The sequence below is a fragment of the Saprolegnia parasitica genome (genome assembly GCF_000151545.1).
Source record: "Saprolegnia parasitica CBS 223.65 unplaced genomic scaffold supercont2.101, whole genome shotgun sequence".
NCBI classification, from domain to species: Eukaryota; Oomycota; class Saprolegniomycetes; order Saprolegniales; family Saprolegniaceae; genus Saprolegnia; species Saprolegnia parasitica.
In genome coordinates, this window is record NW_012156495.1 from 21,435 (window position 1) to 41,825 (window position 20,391).

General features: G+C 56.4%; 11 protein-coding genes across 11 annotated transcripts; 7 read left to right on the forward strand and 4 right to left on the reverse strand.

The window, feature by feature from the left end:
* Nucleotides 1-671: 671 nt before the first annotated feature.
* SPRG_13665 (hypothetical protein) lies at nucleotides 672-2,102 on the forward strand (the record flags this gene model as incomplete). The annotated part of the gene is made up of 6 exons (XM_012352518.1): nucleotides 672-1,301; nucleotides 1,344-1,424; nucleotides 1,470-1,639; nucleotides 1,696-1,887; nucleotides 1,935-2,009; nucleotides 2,060-2,102. The coding sequence occupies 6 exons, from the start codon at nucleotides 672-674 to the stop codon at nucleotides 2,100-2,102; spliced, it is 1,191 nt and encodes a 396-aa protein (XP_012207908.1).
* A 36-nt stretch (nucleotides 2,103-2,138) lies between these two features.
* SPRG_13666 (hypothetical protein) lies at nucleotides 2,139-2,972 on the reverse strand. Its single transcript, XM_012352519.1, has one exon. It carries the CDS (start codon nucleotides 2,908-2,910, stop codon nucleotides 2,158-2,160), a length of 753 nt encoding a protein of 250 aa, XP_012207909.1. The 5' UTR covers nucleotides 2,911-2,972; the 3' UTR covers nucleotides 2,139-2,157.
* Nucleotides 2,973-6,462: 3,490 nt separating this feature from the next.
* Nucleotides 6,463-7,092, forward strand: SPRG_13667 (hypothetical protein; the record flags this gene model as incomplete). Its single annotated transcript, XM_012352520.1, has 2 exons — nucleotides 6,463-7,042; nucleotides 7,070-7,092. The coding sequence occupies 2 exons, from the start codon at nucleotides 6,463-6,465 to the stop codon at nucleotides 7,090-7,092; spliced, it is 603 nt and encodes a 200-aa protein (XP_012207910.1).
* Nucleotides 7,093-8,066: 974 nt separating this feature from the next.
* Nucleotides 8,067-8,388, forward strand: SPRG_21325 (hypothetical protein; the record flags this gene model as incomplete). The annotated part of the gene is made up of 2 exons (XM_012352562.1): nucleotides 8,067-8,104; nucleotides 8,154-8,388. The coding sequence occupies 2 exons, from the start codon at nucleotides 8,067-8,069 to the stop codon at nucleotides 8,386-8,388; spliced, it is 273 nt and encodes a 90-aa protein (XP_012207952.1).
* A 154-nt stretch (nucleotides 8,389-8,542) lies between these two features.
* On the forward strand, nucleotides 8,543-9,124 carry SPRG_21326 (hypothetical protein; the record flags this gene model as incomplete). Its single annotated transcript, XM_012352563.1, has 3 exons — nucleotides 8,543-8,773; nucleotides 8,819-8,897; nucleotides 8,943-9,124. 3 exons carry the CDS (start codon nucleotides 8,543-8,545, stop codon nucleotides 9,122-9,124), a joined length of 492 nt encoding a protein of 163 aa, XP_012207953.1.
* A 526-nt stretch (nucleotides 9,125-9,650) lies between these two features.
* Nucleotides 9,651-10,229, reverse strand: SPRG_13668 (hypothetical protein; the record flags this gene model as incomplete). Its single annotated transcript, XM_012352521.1, has 1 exon — nucleotides 9,651-10,229. One exon carries the CDS (start codon nucleotides 10,227-10,229, stop codon nucleotides 9,651-9,653), a length of 579 nt encoding a protein of 192 aa, XP_012207911.1.
* Nucleotides 10,230-11,290: 1,061 nt separating this feature from the next.
* SPRG_13669 (hypothetical protein) lies at nucleotides 11,291-11,638 on the reverse strand (the record flags this gene model as incomplete). The annotated part of the gene is made up of 1 exon (XM_012352522.1): nucleotides 11,291-11,638. A coding segment is annotated over one exon (348 nt), but the record flags the coding sequence as incomplete, so codon positions are not given.
* A 1,288-nt stretch (nucleotides 11,639-12,926) lies between these two features.
* SPRG_13670 (hypothetical protein) lies at nucleotides 12,927-15,741 on the forward strand (the record flags this gene model as incomplete). Its single annotated transcript, XM_012352523.1, has 2 exons — nucleotides 12,927-15,593; nucleotides 15,640-15,741. The coding sequence occupies 2 exons, from the start codon at nucleotides 12,927-12,929 to the stop codon at nucleotides 15,739-15,741; spliced, it is 2,769 nt and encodes a 922-aa protein (XP_012207913.1).
* A 365-nt stretch (nucleotides 15,742-16,106) lies between these two features.
* On the forward strand, nucleotides 16,107-16,714 carry SPRG_21327 (hypothetical protein; the record flags this gene model as incomplete). The annotated part of the gene is made up of 7 exons (XM_012352564.1): nucleotides 16,107-16,165; nucleotides 16,208-16,263; nucleotides 16,322-16,366; nucleotides 16,414-16,467; nucleotides 16,517-16,552; nucleotides 16,601-16,636; nucleotides 16,686-16,714. 7 exons carry the CDS (start codon nucleotides 16,107-16,109, stop codon nucleotides 16,712-16,714), a joined length of 315 nt encoding a protein of 104 aa, XP_012207954.1.
* A 262-nt stretch (nucleotides 16,715-16,976) lies between these two features.
* On the forward strand, nucleotides 16,977-19,438 carry SPRG_13671 (hypothetical protein; the record flags this gene model as incomplete). Its single annotated transcript, XM_012352524.1, has 10 exons — nucleotides 16,977-17,160; nucleotides 17,209-17,816; nucleotides 17,862-17,921; nucleotides 17,962-18,267; nucleotides 18,315-18,428; nucleotides 18,471-18,629; nucleotides 18,686-18,799; nucleotides 18,851-19,087; nucleotides 19,135-19,286; nucleotides 19,337-19,438. The coding sequence occupies 10 exons, from the start codon at nucleotides 16,977-16,979 to the stop codon at nucleotides 19,413-19,415; spliced, it is 2,013 nt and encodes a 670-aa protein (XP_012207914.1). The 3' UTR covers nucleotides 19,416-19,438.
* Nucleotides 19,439-19,462: 24 nt separating this feature from the next.
* SPRG_13672 (hypothetical protein) lies at nucleotides 19,463-20,347 on the reverse strand (the record flags this gene model as incomplete). Its single annotated transcript, XM_012352525.1, has 1 exon — nucleotides 19,463-20,347. One exon carries the CDS (start codon nucleotides 20,345-20,347, stop codon nucleotides 19,463-19,465), a length of 885 nt encoding a protein of 294 aa, XP_012207915.1.
* Nucleotides 20,348-20,391: the final 44 nt, after the last annotated feature.

The following is a 20,391-nucleotide window of genomic DNA, read 5'->3' on the forward strand; positions in this document are numbered from 1 at the left end:
TGGCAGGCGCGAGTGGGCGGTGGGCAGGCGTCGGTGCTGCCGTCGCCGTGGCCGAGAAATCGCAGGATGAATTGCAGCCCGGTGCTGATCGCCGACCTTCTAAATATAGCGGCCAGGACGTTGAACGCGCTGATTGGTGCGTTGTGATCCTGCTTGGAGCGGATTGGTCGGTTCCACCGCATCTCGCCCATGATTGGAGCAATCGAGCACCAACCTATTTAAACCGCTGGATCCAGGCACCGTTTTCACGATGGCCGGACGCCGCCTGCATCTTCTATGCGCTATGCCAGCAGTGCAAGGTACGACTGCGACATCGCCCAGGTGGCTCGTTGGATGCAGCGGACTACTTTTAGAAGAATGCACGACCGAGCTTCAAACCGGACAGAATGGGGGTCGATTGAGGAACACTTGCACAGTGTTGAAGCCTTGGACGGTGGTTTAGACTTCTGCTACGTTGGAATACGGCGTGCTCTTCTTCAAGAGATTGATGTCCGCTTCTGTCATTGAAAAACGAATCGCGAAAGCAACCCAAAAGCCCTCGTCCTGTCCTCCCAACCAAGCTTGCTTGTCAGTTAGCTTGCCACGTCATGGGCACGTGGTGGTGGCAAACCTGTAACAACGTATATTTGGAAGCCAAATATGCGATGCGAGAGGTTTGCCTTTTTGCAGCGATGGACGAAGCCGATGCGATGGCCGCCTGCATGGGCTTTGCCAGCTTTGGCAAGCGCAAGCGCTCACCGACCCGCGAACGCGCTGCGTCCAAGGTACGCGCTTCAATGTACCATCCGGAAACGATCGTGTATCTCGCGTCAACGGATGCAGCAGCCGTCGACATGGTGCTGGAAACCTCCTCGACCACAGAGCCGGCGATGCCACGGCTCGCCCAGGCGCTAGAGAAGCTGCTCGAGCGCAAAACGAGTCTCGAGAACTTGGTGATTACGCCCGCAATGTATCGTCGGTGCCGTGGCCGCGCCAACCCATTCGAGCACCTCGGCAAGTTTACCTTTGTCAACCGGTCCGCGATGAAGATGGCCGAGCTCAACGCGCGTTGTGGCTTGACGAGCGCGAGCACGAGGTCATTTGCAGACCTCTGTGGTGCGCCCGGTGGCTTTTCCGAGTACCTTGTGTACAGCACCAAGCGTGCGTGCGGCTATGGCATCTCGATTCGACCCGAGTCCGATGACGATCCGTTGCACTGGCGCCTCGACGACGCCACCACCGCCCGGCTCCACCTCTCGTACGGTGCAGATGGCACTGGTAATCTCTACGTCGAAGCGAACATGGACCATTTTGTGCAGACGGTACAGCGACCGATAGGCGATTGCGCTCCATCGTGCCTGTAGGCGTTGCGTGGAAATCCTCAAGGTTTGGACCTTGTCGTTGCTGATGGCGGCTTTCAAGAAGCTCGCAATCATATCCATCAGGTGCACGATGTCCCGATGTTTGACGTCTATAACCCAGATGTGCAGGAGCATGTCATGCACCGCCTCGTACTGTGCGAAGTGCTCACAATGGCGCGGCTTCTTCGCACCGGCGGCCATTTTGTCTGCAAGACGTTCGAGCTCTCGACGCCCTTTTCGCTCGGACTCCTCTATCTCTTGTACCACGCCTTTGCAAGCTGGCCATTGTCAAGCCGATTGTACAATATACTGCAAGCGGCACGCTTGTGGTTTGACATCTCTAAGCGTAGACCAGTCGTCCCGGGAGTTCGGAGCGCTACATTGTCGGCCTCGGCTGGAAAACGTTTCAGCCCAAAGCGCTGATCGCGCACCTCTGCGCTGCGAACGAAGCCTTTGCGTCCGGCGTCGATGTCGTCGGTATCGTCTCGTCGTCGCAGTGGCGTGCAGATGCCGCCTTCCTCGACTACATCGAGACGTCGGGTGTCACGTACGCCCACGTGTTGGCTTGTCAATGGTTTTTTATGCGTCACGTAGACTTGCTTCGTGTCAGACATCGGCGCTCGATGCCATCCTCGCAACCGTCCAAGGCGATGCACCGGCAGTGCCGCGGTGCGTTCTTTAATGGTACCATGATCCAAGACCTTTAAAGTATACGATAGGGTACACGTGGCCGACGTCTACGCGGCGTGGCATTTGCGATAAATCAACAAGTGTACTTCTAAGAACGAACGATGGATTGCGCTGTGGACACATGCTGTTAAGTGCGCGCACTGGACATGGACGACGCGCGCCCCGTCTTGTTGTCCATGACAGACGCCGACGCCGCCGAGGACTCTGTGATCTCGCGCACGGCTGCGATCGTTGTGTTTTGGTAGAGCTCGTACGGGTCGGTGCGCTCGTAGAGGTATGGCTCCAAGAGGTAGCGCAGAATGAAGCCCGTCGTGTTGGACCACGCCTGTCCGACGTTGTGCGACGCCAAGTCCCCGAGCCAGTACATAACGACCTCGACCATCGTCAAGGCGTACGTGGCGAAATGGTGCGGGCGCACCTTCATAAACGTCCGGTGCCGGTGGCCGAGGAACCGGCACGAGTTCTTGACGTTCTCAACGTCTGACGGCGCATCAGCGCGGACGCCGAGGATGAACGTGAGCGCCTTGATGAGCACCTCGCCGCGCTGCTTGGTGTTGGGGAAGACCAGCGCCATCGTCGTGTCGCGCTCAAAGAGCCGGTAGAAGAACTCGTCGTAGAAGAGGACGATGCCCGGCTTGCCGTACTGCTTCATCTTCTCGGTCGATGCGTTCTGCACGAGATCCCACGTGCGCTGGCACGTCATGACGCGGTCTTTGGTCAGTAGCGGAATGATCGGAAACTGCGGCGGCATGTAGTGTTGCACCTCGTAGTCGCGCGCGAGACCAAACGAGAACGACCCGAGGTGGTCGACATCGACATCGACCTCTTCTTGACGCAGTCGCAGCACTTTGGCCGCCTTGCCTGACGGTGAATTGCCCATGCTACAGCCAACGAAAAAGACGATCTGGAGTCCAAGCGGCGCGCCGTTTCGACACTGACACCTGTTCAAAAACGTTCTCTTTTTCGTTGGCGCGACCGATCGACGCTTGAAGGGGTTTCATCCGACTTACTAGTGTACTTGCCGATCTAGTCGTATCTCGCAAGCACGGTCACGGCACCACGACAGCAGCAATTGATGAAGATTATAGCCAATCATGGATCGTCGTTTTGTGAATTCCATGGGCACCGTGACCGAATTATGTCCAGCCACATGACTTGTACGCTGGCATTGTATTGTATATCGCTCAAGATGTCGTATATCGATGTACCAAGTATGAGCGATACCATTTTTCAACGCGATGTGCCGAGTCGGCCGCCTCAGGGCGACTGCAAAGCAATCCGAATAGCATACGATAGGCTAATAAGCTTGCTTTATAGCCAATAGGAGTCGTTATCTCGACCGATATTGGTACCGGTACCGGTATTAATACATGAACACAGATAGCTGCTCATGAGCACAAGCAGGGGATCTTAAGAGACGTAAGAGATCGTGTAATCGCAAGCCAGGTCGCAGGTGTCAAAATCGAATGGAATATCTACGCAATTGATTGCACGGATAAGTACTGTACTAGAATTCTGATGCACGTTTCCTTCCAGAATTCAGCGCATCATGATCGTCCGGTTCGGCAGCGAAACGGTAGCCGGTCGTTTTTTCCTTGGCGATTACGGTAGCCGTCCATCGATGCGGCCAAAGCTCCTCGAGCACCCGGTACCGTCGGAGCACGAGCTCCGGTTGCGCAAGGCGTACGGCGCACCAACAGCTTTCGTCTCGTTTGCCAAGAAGCCGGTGCGACCGACCTCGGCCAACCCCGTCACTGCCCGACTTCGCGCCGAGTGCACGCCAGCAGTTGCGTGCCAGCGGCCGCCAAGCAACAATGAGCCACCGAGTGCATTGATAGTACCAGAGTCAAGCTGCATCGCGAACGCGCCAACCAGCGCCCTCAATGTTCCATCTCCCGCGTCCAACCACACGCATACTCAAACACATCCGGCCAAGAAGCTTCCTACTAAAGCGGCCGCCAAACCGGCAAAATCTGCACGACCGAGGCGACTCGTTGTGCACCAAGCAGCAAAGCCACCAAGAACAGCAAAACCGACATCAAATCAGGGCCTTGCGCTGCAGCCAAGTGCTCCAAAGCGGCGCCCGCGGCCGACATCCGCGCTGCCCCATCGCCCCGTCGGCGGTGTCAAGGTGGCATCCCATGCAGAATCACCCACTCTCGAAACGCAGCATCGTGGCGATGCCATCAACGACAAGAAGCACATATTGCCTGAGACGGCAAACGAGGTCAAATCGAAGGTGGCGCGCCCGGCAACCGCGCCAAGTCGGCGGTAATTCATCTCTTTCAATTTTGCGATGCGTATTTGATATAGTGCTCGGGTGGTCGAGGCAAAGCGCATCAAGTGTGACACGGCCTCGGATACTTGCTGCCTTGCCTTGTACGGTGACGGGGCTCTGAGTTGGTCGCTATCACGGTTGCCATCCTTCAAATGGAGCAACGTCTGCAGCGTTAGCATTTGGCTGCTGCGGGCAGCCGTCCCCGACACGTTCATGTACTGCTGCACTTCAACCAACTCGATGTTGCAATGCGACGTGTCCTAGGTCGTCCAAGCGCCACCAAGCAGCGCACCTCAACGACGACGGTCATTTCATCTCGTGGTCGTGTTGTGGCTCTACCAACAAGTGCATTTATGGCTGCACGGCCACGTCCGCGGCCAACAGCGTAGGTACACACACAAACACATGCACAGTGCAGTCAGTATCCTCAAGAATTTGTATGCGCTGTAGACGCTGGTAATGGCCGTCTCGTCACCACCCTCTTGATCGGCGGTCTCGTGATACGCATTGCTGTTGACGGCTCTTCAGTCAATGGTGATGCGTGCACCGCGTATTCGCTCCCATTTGATCAGTGGTGCCACATGGTCCTCGTGGTCGAGACGACAGTGCTCAATGTGTACATCGATGGCATTTGCGTCGACACGGTCTACCGCCGACATGTTGTACCGGTGGCCGACACACTTACACCGCCAATGGTATCCGTTGGGAGTGCGTTGCCGTCCACCAAAGGGCTCCACGGTCTCTTTTCTCAAGTACGTGTTCATACACGATGCAAAAGTCGTCATTGCTTCTACAGATACGCGTCTGGGCTCGTGCTTTGACGTCCAATGACGTGGCAACATTGCACTGAGACTGTACTGTGACGACGGCGGCCGACTCAACGCGCCTTCTCGACGTTTCGTTCTCGACACCTGACCATCTGTACGACACGGCACAGAGTGCAACCGGTCGGTTTCTTTCCTTTACGACCTCCGGGCGAGTTGCTTGGCGCCAGCACGCGCTGCCCCGACCCCTTTCGCCCGCAGTCATCTACATGGACGACTTCAACTCGACAAGGTACGTCAGTACGTAGATGATTTGCCGAACGAACGCAGTAAGTAGCGGTTGTGATGCAAGTCGACGCGACGCCCTTCCATGGTCAGAGGTCCTCGAGCAGTTTCGCGCGCGCGGTAGTGTCTTTGAGCTGGTGCTCGAGTTTGCAGTCAGCAGAGACGATCATCACCGCGACGCGACACGGCGCCCGCCGGGACCGACCGCCTTTGATCGCATCAACGACATTCAAAACCTCTGGGCAACGTATGCCTCGACACCTGTGCTCTGCAACCCCGAGAGGTACTGCCGTGTAGCGTGCTGTGTGCGCTTTGGACATCTATCGGGGTAGCTGGCGACCCTACCCGCGCCCAAATAGCTTTGAAGTTTTCTGCCATATCGCGCGGTCGGGGCCGCCACAGCATATTTGTTTGCACTCGCAGCTCGAGTCGCAGTCGATGCCCGAAATAGCAATACTGCAGCAGAAGCTCCAGCAACTGCTGCACACCGAGAGCCTCCGGTATCCTCGCACTACAAAAGGTAGAGCTGACATGAGTTTAGAGCGCCGTACGAGACTGTGGTCCAGCAAACACTTCGTCGCATGGCGACGCTGGCGTCGTCACAGCACGCCGAGACCATGGCTGTCCTTCAACCACCATTTTCCAGCAAGCGACTACTCAAGTATCTTGATGGCGTTGGTTGCTTCGTGGACGATACGGATATGTTGACGCTCGTCGATGCACTGCAGCGCTTTCAGGTACTCCCTCAAGCATACAAAATGAAAGCATCATCTTATTGCATAGACGCTACCTCGAGCGTACCGAGCCCACCCTGCAAACTTGTACCGTCCCAACCAGCATGTGCCGACGCGCGCTGGTGTCTACTCGTTTCCACCGTCCCAGCAATTTCAACTCCAAGTGTCGGGTTTGCCCGGCTTTGGTCTTGCTTGCTACACATTGGACGTCCGCTGGGAGATCCTCGAGACCCTACACTCGTCGATACAGAGCTCGGACGACCACGCTCTACAGCTCTCATCGACGACGACCGTTGCGTCGACCCTCGAGACGGTATGTATACGCAGATTGCGCTGGTGGTTCCAAATACGACATGTAGATCGACCTTAAGATGGCGTCGTTGCACCCGCACGTGCATGCGATGCTATTTCTCGTTCAAACGACGACGGTGATGGCACGACACCAACCACTCGTTGTAAAATGGGTCTCGGTCGACGGCGGCCACGGCCCTTCCAGCAACGTCTGTGCGCACTTTTGCGTTACCGTGCCGCATATCGCCAGCACGGTGGCGCTTTGCGCATTACGTCGGTGCAAATCAACGTTCGAGTGGCAGCTTGTGGCGCTCGGTGACGCGTTCTCGCCATCGTTGACGCTGCTCCAGTCGCTGCGGGCGCTCATCCAGGCAAAGTTGGCACTGACGTACACGCTACGCATCCAATACGCGACAGCCGAGCACAAATACGTCGAGTACGCAAGGCGACTGGAAAAACATCTCCAAGCACAATACGAGACGCTCGCGATCGAGCGGATACCGACATTGCCGGCCTCGGCGACGCAACCCGGCGTGCGCATTTTTCTCGAGAGCTCGAGCGACCCTGCGATTCTGCTCTTTCAGCAGTCGCTGCAAGACCCGGTGCCACTGCCGGCGCTGCGCCAGATCCAAGAAAAGCTCCGAGATGCTATCGAAACGCGTGGATGGTAACCCTCTAGACTGATAGAAGCGCTCATTGTGACGATGTAGGTACATGCCACTACGCAGCAGCCCGATCAAGCAGAAAGCAACGTCACGGCCACCAGAAACTGCCGTCTCGACGAGTCTTTTGTTTGTCGACGCGGAGACCTCCAAGCCAATTTCAAACGTCCAAATCTCATACGAAGCACTCGTCGACAGCGTGTTGCAGTACAAACCGCCGATCGCGACGCAACTGCCCGTCTCGATCGTCATACGTCTTCAGCGTGAGAAGATACACGTTCTTCGTATGTCGACCGACTTTTATATGACTAGAAAAAGCACATTTCGTGCAGGAGCGCCGCCGCGAGCAAGCCCAGCACGCTCTCGCAATGGCGCTTGTGGAGCGCGTTATCCAAGTGGCCATGACACGGGTTGTGCAGCACCACGTCCAGCTTCTTTGCAAAGACCAGCAATTGGAGGCCGCCGTCATGCTCTTGCGTCGTGTCATGCGGTATGTGCCCGTCACTTGACTTTGTACCAGGCAGCCTTGTTCTATAGACGCCGGTTTTGGAAGATTCAGCAAGCCATTTTGGTCAAGGTCCAGCAGTGGAAGCGAGAAGCAGTGCAGCTGCCACCGCATCGCATCGTGCGGCAGTACAACATCACGTCGCCACGCCTGACGCTCTCGTCGAGTGAGAAAGAACTTCTCTTGCAAGGTACCGCATGCGACGAGTCCTGCTTGGCGCTGGTACGCGCACATAGGGCTCGCAAATTCGGGTCTAAAGCACGATGCGTTGGCCACGCCGACGAGGCGGCCGCTCGTAGATGAAGATTGGGTTCAGGACTGGCGCTTCATTACCGAGCAGCTTGAACGCAAAGAGCGTGCCAACCACAGCAGCAGTTGCGGTCTCTGGCCACTGCCGCCGGTGCGATTGCAGCCCGAAACCATGCACATCTTTCGGGCGACGCACCCGGCGTACGAAGCGTCGACCGTGCAGTGCACGCTCTATCCGTTCCGGACACCTCGCCCACTCGTCGTTCGTATGGTGCCCAAGCGGCACCCGTCCAGTTTCAGTTGCAGGTACATTTTGTCAAGAGCGTCGAGAGACACCAATGGACATGACACGTAGACGATCGGGGCATCCCATCTCTGCGTCCGGGATGTATCCATTGAAATCATTGCAAGTGCTTCCTGTGGGGCGCGTCGTCAGATCGTCAAAACGGATGGTCGGGGGCAAGCGACTGCGGCGCTGCTCCGAGGCGCGTACTCCGTGCACGTTCTCTCCAAGCTGCCGACAAGAGGTATCACGTCCAAGTACGTGCCTCTGCAGGTCGCGACCGACGGAAAGGAGACTCCTCTTGTAATGCTCCCCGTCGAGCGACACCCGGCGCCGGTGCGCTGCCGCGTTGTCTGCATCGACACGGGACACCTCGTCGATCGCGTCAGCGTCGATTTGTCCGATGCGTCGGGGCCTGTTGCTCGGTTAGCGCCCAGTGGACGGCTGGCCCTCGGCCTTACATGGCGCGGGCGAGCGTACTGGGCTACCTCGAGGACGCCCACCCCGTGTACATTCCTCTGACCGCGTCGCCGGGCACTTTGACAATTCTTCCACTGTTCTTGTGCCCCCATGTGCGGTTTCCCGACGAGCTCTGGATCGTCTTGCAAACATCGACGTTGAATGTCCTCGTGCTGCATGTTGACGCTACCGACGACTGTGGCGTTGTGCAAGCGTCCTCGTACCTTCGCGAGGTGCATCATTTTGTGTCTTATGTGATACCTGATTCCTTGCACTAGGTGGGGCCGTGGTGCGAGTGCAAACTGCTACAATACGCGCCGGACGAGGTCCAAGTGCTGCGCATTAGGACGACACCGAGTACGTCCCATATCGTGCGCGAGCTTCTTTCTGATGCGAGAGTAGAGATGCGACTGGACGTCCATGTGTACTGGAGAAAGCAAATGGATACCGACAGCGTTGTGCACGCATCCGTGCGGATGTACGGAATTCATGGGCTCGTGCAGCACCACGCAAAGGTCATCGACAGTTTCCATGGGTTGGCACCGACGGGATGGCATGTGTGCACACTGGCGTCGCCGAATTGACTTTCAATTTATATACTTGTCAGGCGGTGTACTTTATTACCGGCATTACCACTATGGGTTTCTTTTCTATGTGGTCCATCGTCAAGTGAAGTTGACTTTCAATATATATACTAGTATATATGAACTAGTTTCGCGTTATCTTCGTTGTTACAATGAGTTCGCATACGTAGAGACTAGCAATCTCGTTGGTCATTCGCTCGCCGGGCCTTTCAATAGCGCATTAAGTATCTGCATTTCTCGAAACGCTGTGTTGATTTCCGTAATTCATGGGTGATGGTTGCGTCGACGAAGATGTTGAGCCGAAATCAGGTATGTCGATTTGTCAACTTGCACAGCTATCTGTGTATTTATGCCATGAGAGAGACCAGAGTGACTCGACACTGCAGTATTCGCTGTCATCAAGGGCCATAAAACTTGCGGGTATGAAGCACGATTGTATACATTCGATGGTTCTTTCCGTAGCAACTCGAATCGCTAGGACGATACGACACTTGTAGACGAACGTTAACTAACATTTGACAGCACACTAGGTCTCGAGGTTCCAGTCGACTTGATCTAAAAACGATGTCATGACGATGTCGGTCGGTGCCGCACGTCGCCGCTGAATCTGTAGCTCGCGCTCTCTCTTGCGCACAACCAAGTGGGCAACGCGCTCAATATCGGCGTTGAGGTTTGCCAAGTGCTCACGCAAGTGTGCGAGCTTTAGACGCAGCGCTGCGACTTCGTGGCTGTTTTCAATCCGAGTTTCTGGCTCGGGCATCGTCGTCGTCGTGCGCCGCTGGATCTGGTTGAGGCCGCGCTTGGCGCCACGACGGAACTTGGGGTGCTGAAATTCCCAGCTCGGCGACACGTCGGAACTCTCGAGGCGAGCCTTCTTGAAGCCGTAAATGTTGAGCTGCCGCACAAATGAGTGAAAGTTGCGGTGCTTGAAATAGACCGGGAGCACCTTGGTCTCAAAGTCGATCTTGCTCCGGACGACGAACGCTTCGCCATTGTCGGTCCACCCAGCGACGTGCGTCGGGCACCGCTCGAGCATTTCGTACGTTTTAAGGAGGAAGACGGGCGTCGTGAGCGAGTGCCGCGCGTCTCCCGAGCTGCTCGCCATCGTTGCCGGTTCCAAAGTGACGCCAAAGCTCAAATTTTGGCGTGTCATTCATTACACCCATTATGGTCGGCGATGGAAATCGCATGAAATATGCATTTAAAGCACGAATGAAGTGTGGAAAAGAGGTGGTTTTACATGTTATAAAAATTATAAGATAGAAAAAGGGCGTTTGGTCGCCGACACCAAGATCATGTCCGTGACGATCGTGCACCCGATCTTTAGTGGGTGGAGAACCATGGTAGCGCACAAAGTTAAACGTACTAACCGACGCGGAGCACGAAGCCTTGTATTTCGACGCCGTACTTGTTGCAAGCTGCGGAGCACGTGCTCATGTAGGTGCCGTGGATGGGCCAACGATTGGTCTTAGTCTGTACAGCTCTTTGCCCATAGCGAGCGGAATCAGACCAGCATATATGAAACCTTGAACAACGTTCTATTCGTGTTGGCATAAAAGAAAAATGACCCAGATCAAAGTCTCTATTGGGCTCATGAGATCCAATATGTGCACGGGTGTCGTGTACGCACCGTCAGCTCCGCAGCTCGTTCAGTGACGAAGAGTTCTATTCAAGTACAATTGCATTTACAACTCGCCGCGGACGCGAAGTTGTGGGCATCAAGAGCTCCTATTGCAATACTAGTACCGGTACCACGGTAGAGGCATACTCAAGTACATTGAGCCGGGCGCCATCACGCTGATAGCTCTGGAACTTGAGCCAAATGAAAATATTCATATAGGTTACGCAAGGAATGAGTGGCACCATGCGTTTCAACACGAGTGGTCATGGAGACGCTTTCGGGCGCGTCTCTGGTACACCTTGGCTGAGCGAACCAACCACGACTGGGCTTGGCGTCAACGACGGGCGAGTGCTTACAATATAGGACGTGGATGCTATGGCTTCTTGTCGGGAATTCGAGGTGGTTGCCACGTCGGGCAAAACTTTTCGGGACACCGTGCCAATGTTCGCCATGTCGTCCCAAGATAATATCGTCTCGTCTGGCTCGTGTGCAGCGGCGTTGACAGCTAAAAAACGCTGACGTATATCACTGGAGGAGTCATCGTCGGATGAATCGTCGTCGGTAGGCGTTGGCGATGGGGTCGGTGCTGTGATTGACAAGCACCCGGCAGATGGGAAGACGCAACCCCACGTGGTACCGAGGATAACAACGCATGATGCATCTTCGGGGGCCACACACTTGCCATTTTTGTGCGATTTCAGGGTTGGTGTGCACGAAGCAAAGCTCACGTCTCCCTTTCGTGGACATGCCGTGCCACTTGGAGAGCGCAAGCCACTGCCACAAACTGGCCCTCGATTGCTCGGTACGAAATAAACAGCGTCCCTGCAAACACTAACAATGCCACCTGTTGTCGCCTGCGCCGAACTCGGTGGAGATGGCGTCGCAGGTGGCATGATCGTTGGTACTGCTGTCGTCGGTGCTGGTGTCGTAGGCGTTGCTGATGTCGGCGCCGGTGTTGGCACTGACGTCGTCGGTGCAATCGTCGCCGGCACTGACGTCGTCGGGGCTGCTGACGTTGTTGCGAGTGGCGTTCTTGGCGGGGCCGTGGTTTGCGCTACGGTTGTCGGCGCCGGTGTTGGCACTGATGTTGTCATTTGACCCGTGGGCGGCACAGTATGTGTCGGTACATACGTCGTCGAAGATGGAGTCGACGTTGGACTCGACGTGGTGCCAGCCGGCGCCGTCGTCACTGAGCTCGATCCCGACGAGTCTTGGCTACTACTGCTCGCTGGCGGCGTCGTCGTTGGAACCGGCGTGTCCCCGGGAGCCAAAGTCGTCGAAGATGGAGTCGACGTTGGACTCGACGTGGTGCCAGCCGGCGCCGTCGTCACTGAGCTCGATCCCGACGAGTGTTGATTTTGAGGCTGTGCTGTTGAGGGTAGGGTGGTTGTGGTAAGTGGGATGACTGTCGTCAAGTCGGGAGTTGGCGTACTGCTTGACGGTGCTATAGTGGTCGAAGGTGCGGTTGTAGCCTCGTTAGTCGTGGGCGTGGATTGAGGTCCCTTTGTATAGCTGACGGGTGCTGGTGTTGTTAAATTGAGTTGAATGTCAAAGGCGGTCGTCAGGTTGGTGTCGATGGGTGCTGGTGTTGTGCCATTCGTGAGGATCGTCGGGGTAGCATCGTTTTCGCTTGTGCCGTACGGACCAAGGGCCCAGAGGATGACAGCAGCTGCCACAAGAAAGAAGAGGCCTGCACCCAAGTGCCACTTGCGTTTGCATAGGTTCATCGCAAGGCAGCGTACGCTCAGAAGGTCACGTTTGGACAGGCGTTTGGATATGCCGGGAAACTTGGAACCGTCATTCTTCCATGGGTATCGCATATATCCGGTTGCGGCTCCAAGCGTCCGGCAACCCATTGACGCATTGGGTACACTATAGCACTTCAACAATATAAGATAGACGCTATGAAGACAACAGTGTCCTTGTTCATGGAATACAGTGACGTCGTCGTCGAGCACCAGGTACAGAGCTACAAGTGCCGAGTACGCCGAACATAGAAAACACGAGACCGCGTCTACCCTTTCTACAGCGCTTCCTCCGACATTGGTAGTTGGCGAGTGTAGAAGCGTACCGACTACGCACAAAGTTATCATGCCCTTGGTTCACGTTACCGGCTCCGCGCCGCGCTGGTCGTTGGTATCCGGATGCTCGACGAAAGGTCGCGATCTTTCGTACTTGGCCATGTTCAAGAAACTCGTCAAGCGCAGTCGGCGCCACGGCTCGGACGACGACGAGCCAAACGACCGGCAGCGCATTAGCGTCGGGAGCAAGTCGTCGAAAAAGCCCAAGTCAAAAAATGGTGCGACATTCCTCGATGCCGACACGCTTGGCGCGCTCTCAAGCGCCGTGGCCGGCAAGCACAAGCTCAGCCCCGCGCGTCTCTGTCGCGTTTTTGAAAAGTACGATACGGACGAAGCCGGCGTTGTCGACGACGCGACGTTTGCCAAGTGCATCAAGAAGCTGGGCGTTGGATGGTCGAAAGACCAGCTGTCGGTCGTCCAAGACTGCTTCCGCGTACGCCGACAAGCTATCGACTACTACAGCTTTGTGGACTTTGCCACGAGCACGCGCGACTCGGAAAAACTCTCTGCGGTTGCTGCCGCGCTCTGCGAAGCCATTGCTGACTATGACAAGCGGTCGGGTGAGCAGCCCTTCAACATGTTTGAGTCGCTTGAGCGCGCCGACAAGAACGAGCGGGGGTGGCTCGCGCCGGACGTGTTTCGCAAGTGTCTCACGCGACCGGTCGATATGGAACTCACGTCCAAGCAAGTGAACCTTCTCCTGGATCGATTCTCGTTTGAATTCGATTCAAACAACGACGACGATGGTATCGGCGTCGATTACGCGCAATTTGCGGCGTGGCTGCAACCGTCGTTTCACTACAAAGCCAAAGAGCTGCAGAAACGCGTGCAAGGGCTCTTCCGACACGCCAAGAAGACGCATGGGCTGCGTTGCATCGATATCTTCAAGGCCGTTGACGACGACGACAGCGGTCTCATTTCCCGACTCGAGTTTAAAGAGGCGCTCCACGACCTCGGGTTCCCCGTCACGGACGCGCAAATCAAGGGGCTCATCGAGTCGGTCGATGGCGATGGCAACGGCAAGATCGACTACAAGGAATTCGCGGTCGCGTTTGGCGCACCCAGTGAAAACGACGACGACGACGACGACGGCAAAGGCAAAACGACCAAGAGTAAAAATGCCAAGAAAATTCCGAGTTTCAAGGCGCTCATTGAGCCAAGTGCACTTTCGGCGATGCTTACCGCTGTGCACGGAAAACGACGTAAGAACGGTCTCGATATTGCGGCCGTGTTTGAGAAATACGACACGCACGAGCGGGGCTACCTCGACGCCGCAGCGTTTACGAAGGGCATTGCCAAACTCGGTATCAAGCTCAAGAAGGACCATCTCGCTTGCTTGTGTCTCTGCTTTGGCGTCAAGAAGAAGACAGACGCCATCGATTACTACGCATTTGTCGACTACCTCCAGCATCAGCCCGACACGAAGCAGCTCGATAAAGTCCGGTCCAAGATCACGACGCAGCTCCGGGCCTTCGACAAGGCATCGGGCGAGGCTCCGACCAACTTGCACACGCAATTGGCACAACTCGATACCAAAGACGCCGGTTGGATTCCGATCGCGACGGCCGACAAGTTTTTCAGTGACCACGGAGGCCTCCGCCTCAATGCGTCCGAGATTGAGACTCTCCTCGAGCGCTTTGGCTACGACTACAATGTGCGCGGCAAGTCCAAGCCAGTGACGGGCGTGGACTACGACCAGTGCGCGCGCTGGCTGCAGCCGTCACTGCATCTCGACGTCCAAGCGCTACACGCCACCGTGCGATCGCTCTTCCACCACGCCCAAAAGACACTCCAGCTTCGCCTCAAAGACGTGTTTCGGGACATTGATGCGGACGAGAGCGGCGTCATCTCGTGCATCGAATTGAAAGAGACGCTACAAGCGATGGGGCTGCCCCTCACCGACGCGCAGGTGCGGTGCCTCGTGGACGAGTACGACACGGACGGCGACGGCAAAATCAACTACCGCGAGTTTGTGGCAGCGATCGGCGAGCCGGACGACAACGAGTCGAAACACAAAAAGCAAGTCGTCGTCGCAATCGCGCAGCGTCGTGCTGTCGCGCGAGATTCAGGACGCCATTGCAAAGCGGTCCAAGGCAAGCACAGGAGCTCGACCGACCTCGCCGCCATTTTTGAGGCCCTCGACGCCAACGAGTCGGGCTTTTTAGATCGGGATCGCTTCGAGAAAGGTCTTGGAAAGGCCAAGATCAAGCTCAAGAGAGATCAACTCAAAGCTGTCGCCGCGTGCTTTCAAAAAAGCAAAAAAGACGGCATCGACTACTATCAATTTATCGAGTTTGCGTCCGCGCGCACGGACGTTGACGAGCTCACAACGATGGGCGATGCGATGCGCAAGGCGATTGGTGCGTACGATAAGCGGTCGGGCGAACAACCATACAACGCCCTCGAGTATTTGAAGCGACTCGACCGAAAAAAGCGGTTGCGTCTCCCGCCCCGGGCCTTCAAGACCTTTCTCGCCGAGAACAGCATCGTGGACTTTCGATTAAAGGAGAAGGAAGTCGCGGCCGTCGTTGCGCACTTTGAGTGTCAATACGACGATGGCGATGCCGGCGTCGACTATGAGCAGTTTGCCCGGTGGCTCCAGCCGTCACTGCACTACGATGTCGCCGAGCTTCACGATCAGCTCAAGCGCCTCTTCAAGAAGACAAAACTCGAGTGGCGGGACATCTTCAAGGAGATGGACGCGGATGGCAACGGCATCGTGACGCGCCTCGAGTTTAAAGAGGCGCTTCGAGAGCTTGGCATGCCCGTCACGGATGCACAGTTGCGGTGCTTAATGGACGAGTACGACACAGACGGCGACGGAAAGATGGCGTACGACGAATTCCTCCGAGCTCTCGGACAAGATGGCAATGGCAGTGACGGCACCGAGACGTACGGCATCCGTGGCGCGCTAGTATTTACCGTCACATTGTAGGGCGTCGCCAGCGTCGCCGTCGTTTCGCAAGAAAATGGCCGCTCGCTTCACGTTTAGCTCGTCGTACCGCCTCTCATATGCTGTCGGCTGGATGGGAATTTGGATTCTGCGCTTAGAAAATCCAAGAAAGTGCCGGCTAAAGCATCTGAGTCCGAGTCGGACGCGCCGGTGGCCAAGCCGAAAAGGACAAAGCTGTCCATCAAATCGTAAACATACGCCACGGCACGCTCCTCTTATCTTTTGTGTCGTCTGTCTAGTCTGTTCAGCCCCAAGGCAAAGAAGAGGAACAAGCCGCCCGCGTCGAGTGACGACGACTCGCCGGCGCCATCCAAGAAGTCGACCAAAATGAAACCAGTGGCAAAGAGCAGTAGCGACAGTGAGAGCCCGCAACCCAAAGCCAAGTCGTACGCCGCAGGCAAAATGTTCCGGCATGACTTTTGACGTAGATCCAAGACCAAGAAACCAGCCGTCTCAAGCGACGAGGCACCGGTCACTTCGAAAAGCAGTGCGCAATGATTCGCTGTCATCGGGTTGCTCATCAATCCGCATGATCAAATTAGTCCTTCAACTAAAAAGCCGCAAAGCGATAGCAGCGAACCGCCGAGGTATTTTACAATGTCCAGCCCGACAATAAACATCTTCCGGAACGCAGGCGCAAGAAAAAAGATGTCTCGAGCGACGACAGTGCGGCTCCAACTAAAACCAAGTATTGTCCACAACTCGAATATTCGAGCGTACGAGCGGCTTCGGTATAGAGCATCTGCCAAGGCGAAGCAAAAAACATCTTCCCGGTACAAGGACAGTTGTTGCAACCTCTCCAGAGCACGTCCCATCACTAGGAAGCCGCCCCCGTCCAGCGACTCGAATTCTGAAGAGTACGTTATAGGTTGCTACGCCTTGTGTTGAAATGGCCCGAACGTGTAGGCCACCGCCCAAAAAATCCACTCGTCTGAAAGACCGCCCGAGTGGGCGCACGACCAAGTCGCGGTACATGTGTGCGTTGGCCCCTTTCCTGCTTAGCGCTTTTGAGTTAGATCGTCCAAAGCGAGAGCGGCCAGTTCAACGGACAGCGCTGGCGCCCCGTCACCGCCAAAGCGCGCATCTAGGTCGGCGCGCCGGCGACCGGCCACGCCCAAGAAGGTTCGCTATGCAAGCGACTCGAACGGACGCCCGCCGTCATCCGACGACGAGGGGGCGTCGTCGGACTCGTCGGGCATGAACGTGGCCGACCTTCGCAAGTACAAGGATCGAGCCAAGTCAAAAGCGAAGCGCAGGCGCCGGCGCCACGCCGAGTCGAGCACCGACGAGGATGCGTCCGACGCCGAGTACCTCGCACACATGAAGCAAGCTCTCCGAGTTGCGTTCGATTTCTACGACGTTGATCGCAGCAACTCGATCGGTGGGCGGTCGTCTCCCGACTGTACATTTATGGTCGTAATGACTCTAGACAAGGACGAGCTCGGGCATATTCTCCGCGCCGTCGGCGACGACGTGACCGTCGATGAGCTTTGTGAAATCATGCAAGCCGTGGACTTGGACACGAGTGGGCAGATCGAGTTTGACGAGTTTTACCTCATGATGAAGACGCGCCTGTACGAGCAGCGCGTGGTGTTTCGCGCCAAGACGGAGCTCGAAGTGCGCGCGATCTTTGATCAAATCGACGCGGATCGCAACCGTGTGCTCGACACGGCCGAATTTTACCACGCGCTGGTGCACGAGCTTCAGATTCCATTGACGCCCGACGAGTTTGACGCGGTCGTCGACGAGATCGACACCTCCAACGACGGCCGCATCGACATTGAGGAGTTTAGCGCATTCATGCTGCTCGTGGAGCAGCTCTCGGGCGCGTCGGCGTCGACGCAGCACTTGACGCACCTCAGTAGCGACGCCATTTCGGGCATGAAGAAGATTGCGCGAGGCGCGCCGCGCGACCCGGAAGCGCACTTGCTGGCGCTGCTCGGTGTCCCGACCAACTTTCGACACGCCGTGACGAGCACCGCGCGCCGCGTTCAGAAACACTCGATGGAGTATGTGCTGTCGTTCCCGCCCCCCGAGGTCCGTACCTCACGCCGGCACTCTATCAAGTTGATATCTCACTAGACGGTGTACAATATGGCACAGCACGGCAACCTTGCGCTCGTGCCAACGCAAACGCTGCAGGTTGGCAAGCGTCACGAGCCACTGCCAAACGACTGATTAGGAGGCGTGGGCGGGCGTCGAAGCGTCCGAGGCGCTGCAAAAGCAAGCGATTGTGTCGCTCAAGCTCGCAAAAGGCGTGCCGGCGCCATACGACAAGCGCGAGCACGACGTCATTGGACGTAAGGTGCGCGTGTGCTTCTTCGACATGGCCGACGCTACGAGTGCGACGACGGCCCACGGCGTCCGGCGCCTTGAAGGCCAAATCGTCGGCAACATCCACGAAATTCCCGTCGCGTGGTCGAAAAAGGAGGAAGATGTGTGGTACTTTTCCCGCGCCGCGACCAAAGCCGACGACTACAAGTTTATTGTACGTCACCGTATGCATTCGTATCGGTGCCTTACAGCTGCACACAGGTGCGCACAAACACACCGGCCGATGACCTCTACCTCTTTATTGAGTTTGTCCTCGAGCTCAAGAGCGAGACCGCCCATGAAATGCACCAAGCCGCGACCAAAGCCAAATACAAGGTGCGGAGATATGTCTCCAAACGATCTCACACGGTGGTGTAGGCACCGCCCCCAGCCCATGCGTTGGTTCCGATCGAAATGGTGTGTTGTTGGACCAAAATTCCTGTGAATCAACTGCTCGCACCGGCCAACCAAGACGTCGTGCGCTTTGACGTGCCACTGTACGGCGGTTCGATCCTCAACCCGGTCGAGCTCGACGAAGTACCGCACTCTAATCATTTTCATCCTTTTCGTGCATTTACGTATCTGAAATATAGGATGAGATTTCGCGGCGGCGCAGCGGGTGGCGGGCGCTCAAGAAGGCGCTCACAGCGTACTGTCCACCCCAGCTCCATATCAAGAGCCTCCAAATTCCCAAATTACCCTATCCCGTAACAAACCCGCAAAAACTATGCGCAAGTCACAATGGGATATGGTATTAGGAAAAACTGCAGATTGCGCAGCTGCCATCGACCATCATCGCTCCGTACTCGGCAGTGTCCATCATCCAGGATTACATGAGCCTCATGAAGACGGTGCTCTCGACGCTCGAGTCGCCGTCGCACGTCTACACGTGTGAGCCCGCCCTTAAGCTCTTTCCCCGCATCTTGGACGATGCCGACGTCTACGAGGCCTTTCGGGCCGTTGTTGCCGACCAATTGCGCCCCGGCATGTTCAAGGTTATCTGGGTTTGCTACGGACAATGGATGAATTGCGTGCTGTCTAGACGCTCGCCGAGCGCCATGACCGCTTCAAAAGTGTCGTTTTGCGCATGTGGCCGGCCTTTACAGCCCCCCGCGCCCGTATCGACATTGATGCGGACGCAAGTGACAAGACCAGCAATTTGCTGCAAGCGCACCTCGATGATATGGCCAAAGGGTAGAACCAACTCCAAACTTCAGCGCGCAGCTTTTCACTACTTTTGATAGGAAATTCGGTTTTACCGACGTCAAGGAGCCAACGACGCCATTTCACATTCGCGAAGTATCATTTGAACGTTTATTATAAGCAAAAAATGCATAAGGTAGAAACTATGTCAACAACACTTGCACACGTCACTTGTGGTTTTGACGGCTGGCGGCGAGTGCTGCCAACTGCGCCTGGAGCTGCTGGTTGTACGCGGTCGTGCTCGCAATGCTTGTGTGGAGACCTGAGACCGACGTCGGAATTTCCTTTTTCGTGGGGCCGACCGAGACGCCACCCGACATCGTGCTCCGGAATCGAGTTGGCTTGACCGATCCCTGGCCAACCCTCTGGGCAAGCTGGATCTGGCGCTGAAGCTGCTTTTGCTGGGCGCGAAGTCGGTTCAAGTGCTGGGATAGTTTGGCTTGGATGGCTCTCGCCTGGACCGCAGCCGCGTTGCCGTCGTTCGTGTGAACCGACGCGGGCATCGTCGAGTTGCTACCAGACCCTGCGCTTGCCGGTGGCTCAATTTCGTCCCAGTCAAACGGTCCCGAGGACGACGACGAGCTGTTGTCCCAGCTTTCGCTACCTGCCGCCGACGCGCTACTATCCCAGGTTTCGCTGCCTGCCGCCGACGACGAAGCACTCGCCCACGTCGAGTCGCTGCCACTTGCAAGCTCGCTCGTCGTAGTGCTGGATTCCGTGTTGTGGCTCATGGTTTCGCCCGGTGCCGTCGGATCGACCGGCGTCGACGTTGCACCGAGGTGGGATGCGCCCCCAGTACCACTTGGTGTCGCATTGGGCGCCGTCGTCGTAACGTCAAGCGCGGTCGTATTGTCCCCGATGGCTGTGAACGACGACGGGGCTTCCGTCCCACTCGACGTATCCTGCGCAGACGACGACGCGGCGGAGTCAAAGACGCCGGTGGTTGTCGCGACGACGACAATCGTCGCGATGGCGCCGACGACAAATGCGATCGCTGGTAGAAGCACGCGCCGGGATCGGTACGCCGGCGCCGCTTGCTCTTCTTGGGTCATACTGGAAGCGTTGCAACTTGGCGACTAAAACAAGAAATAGACAA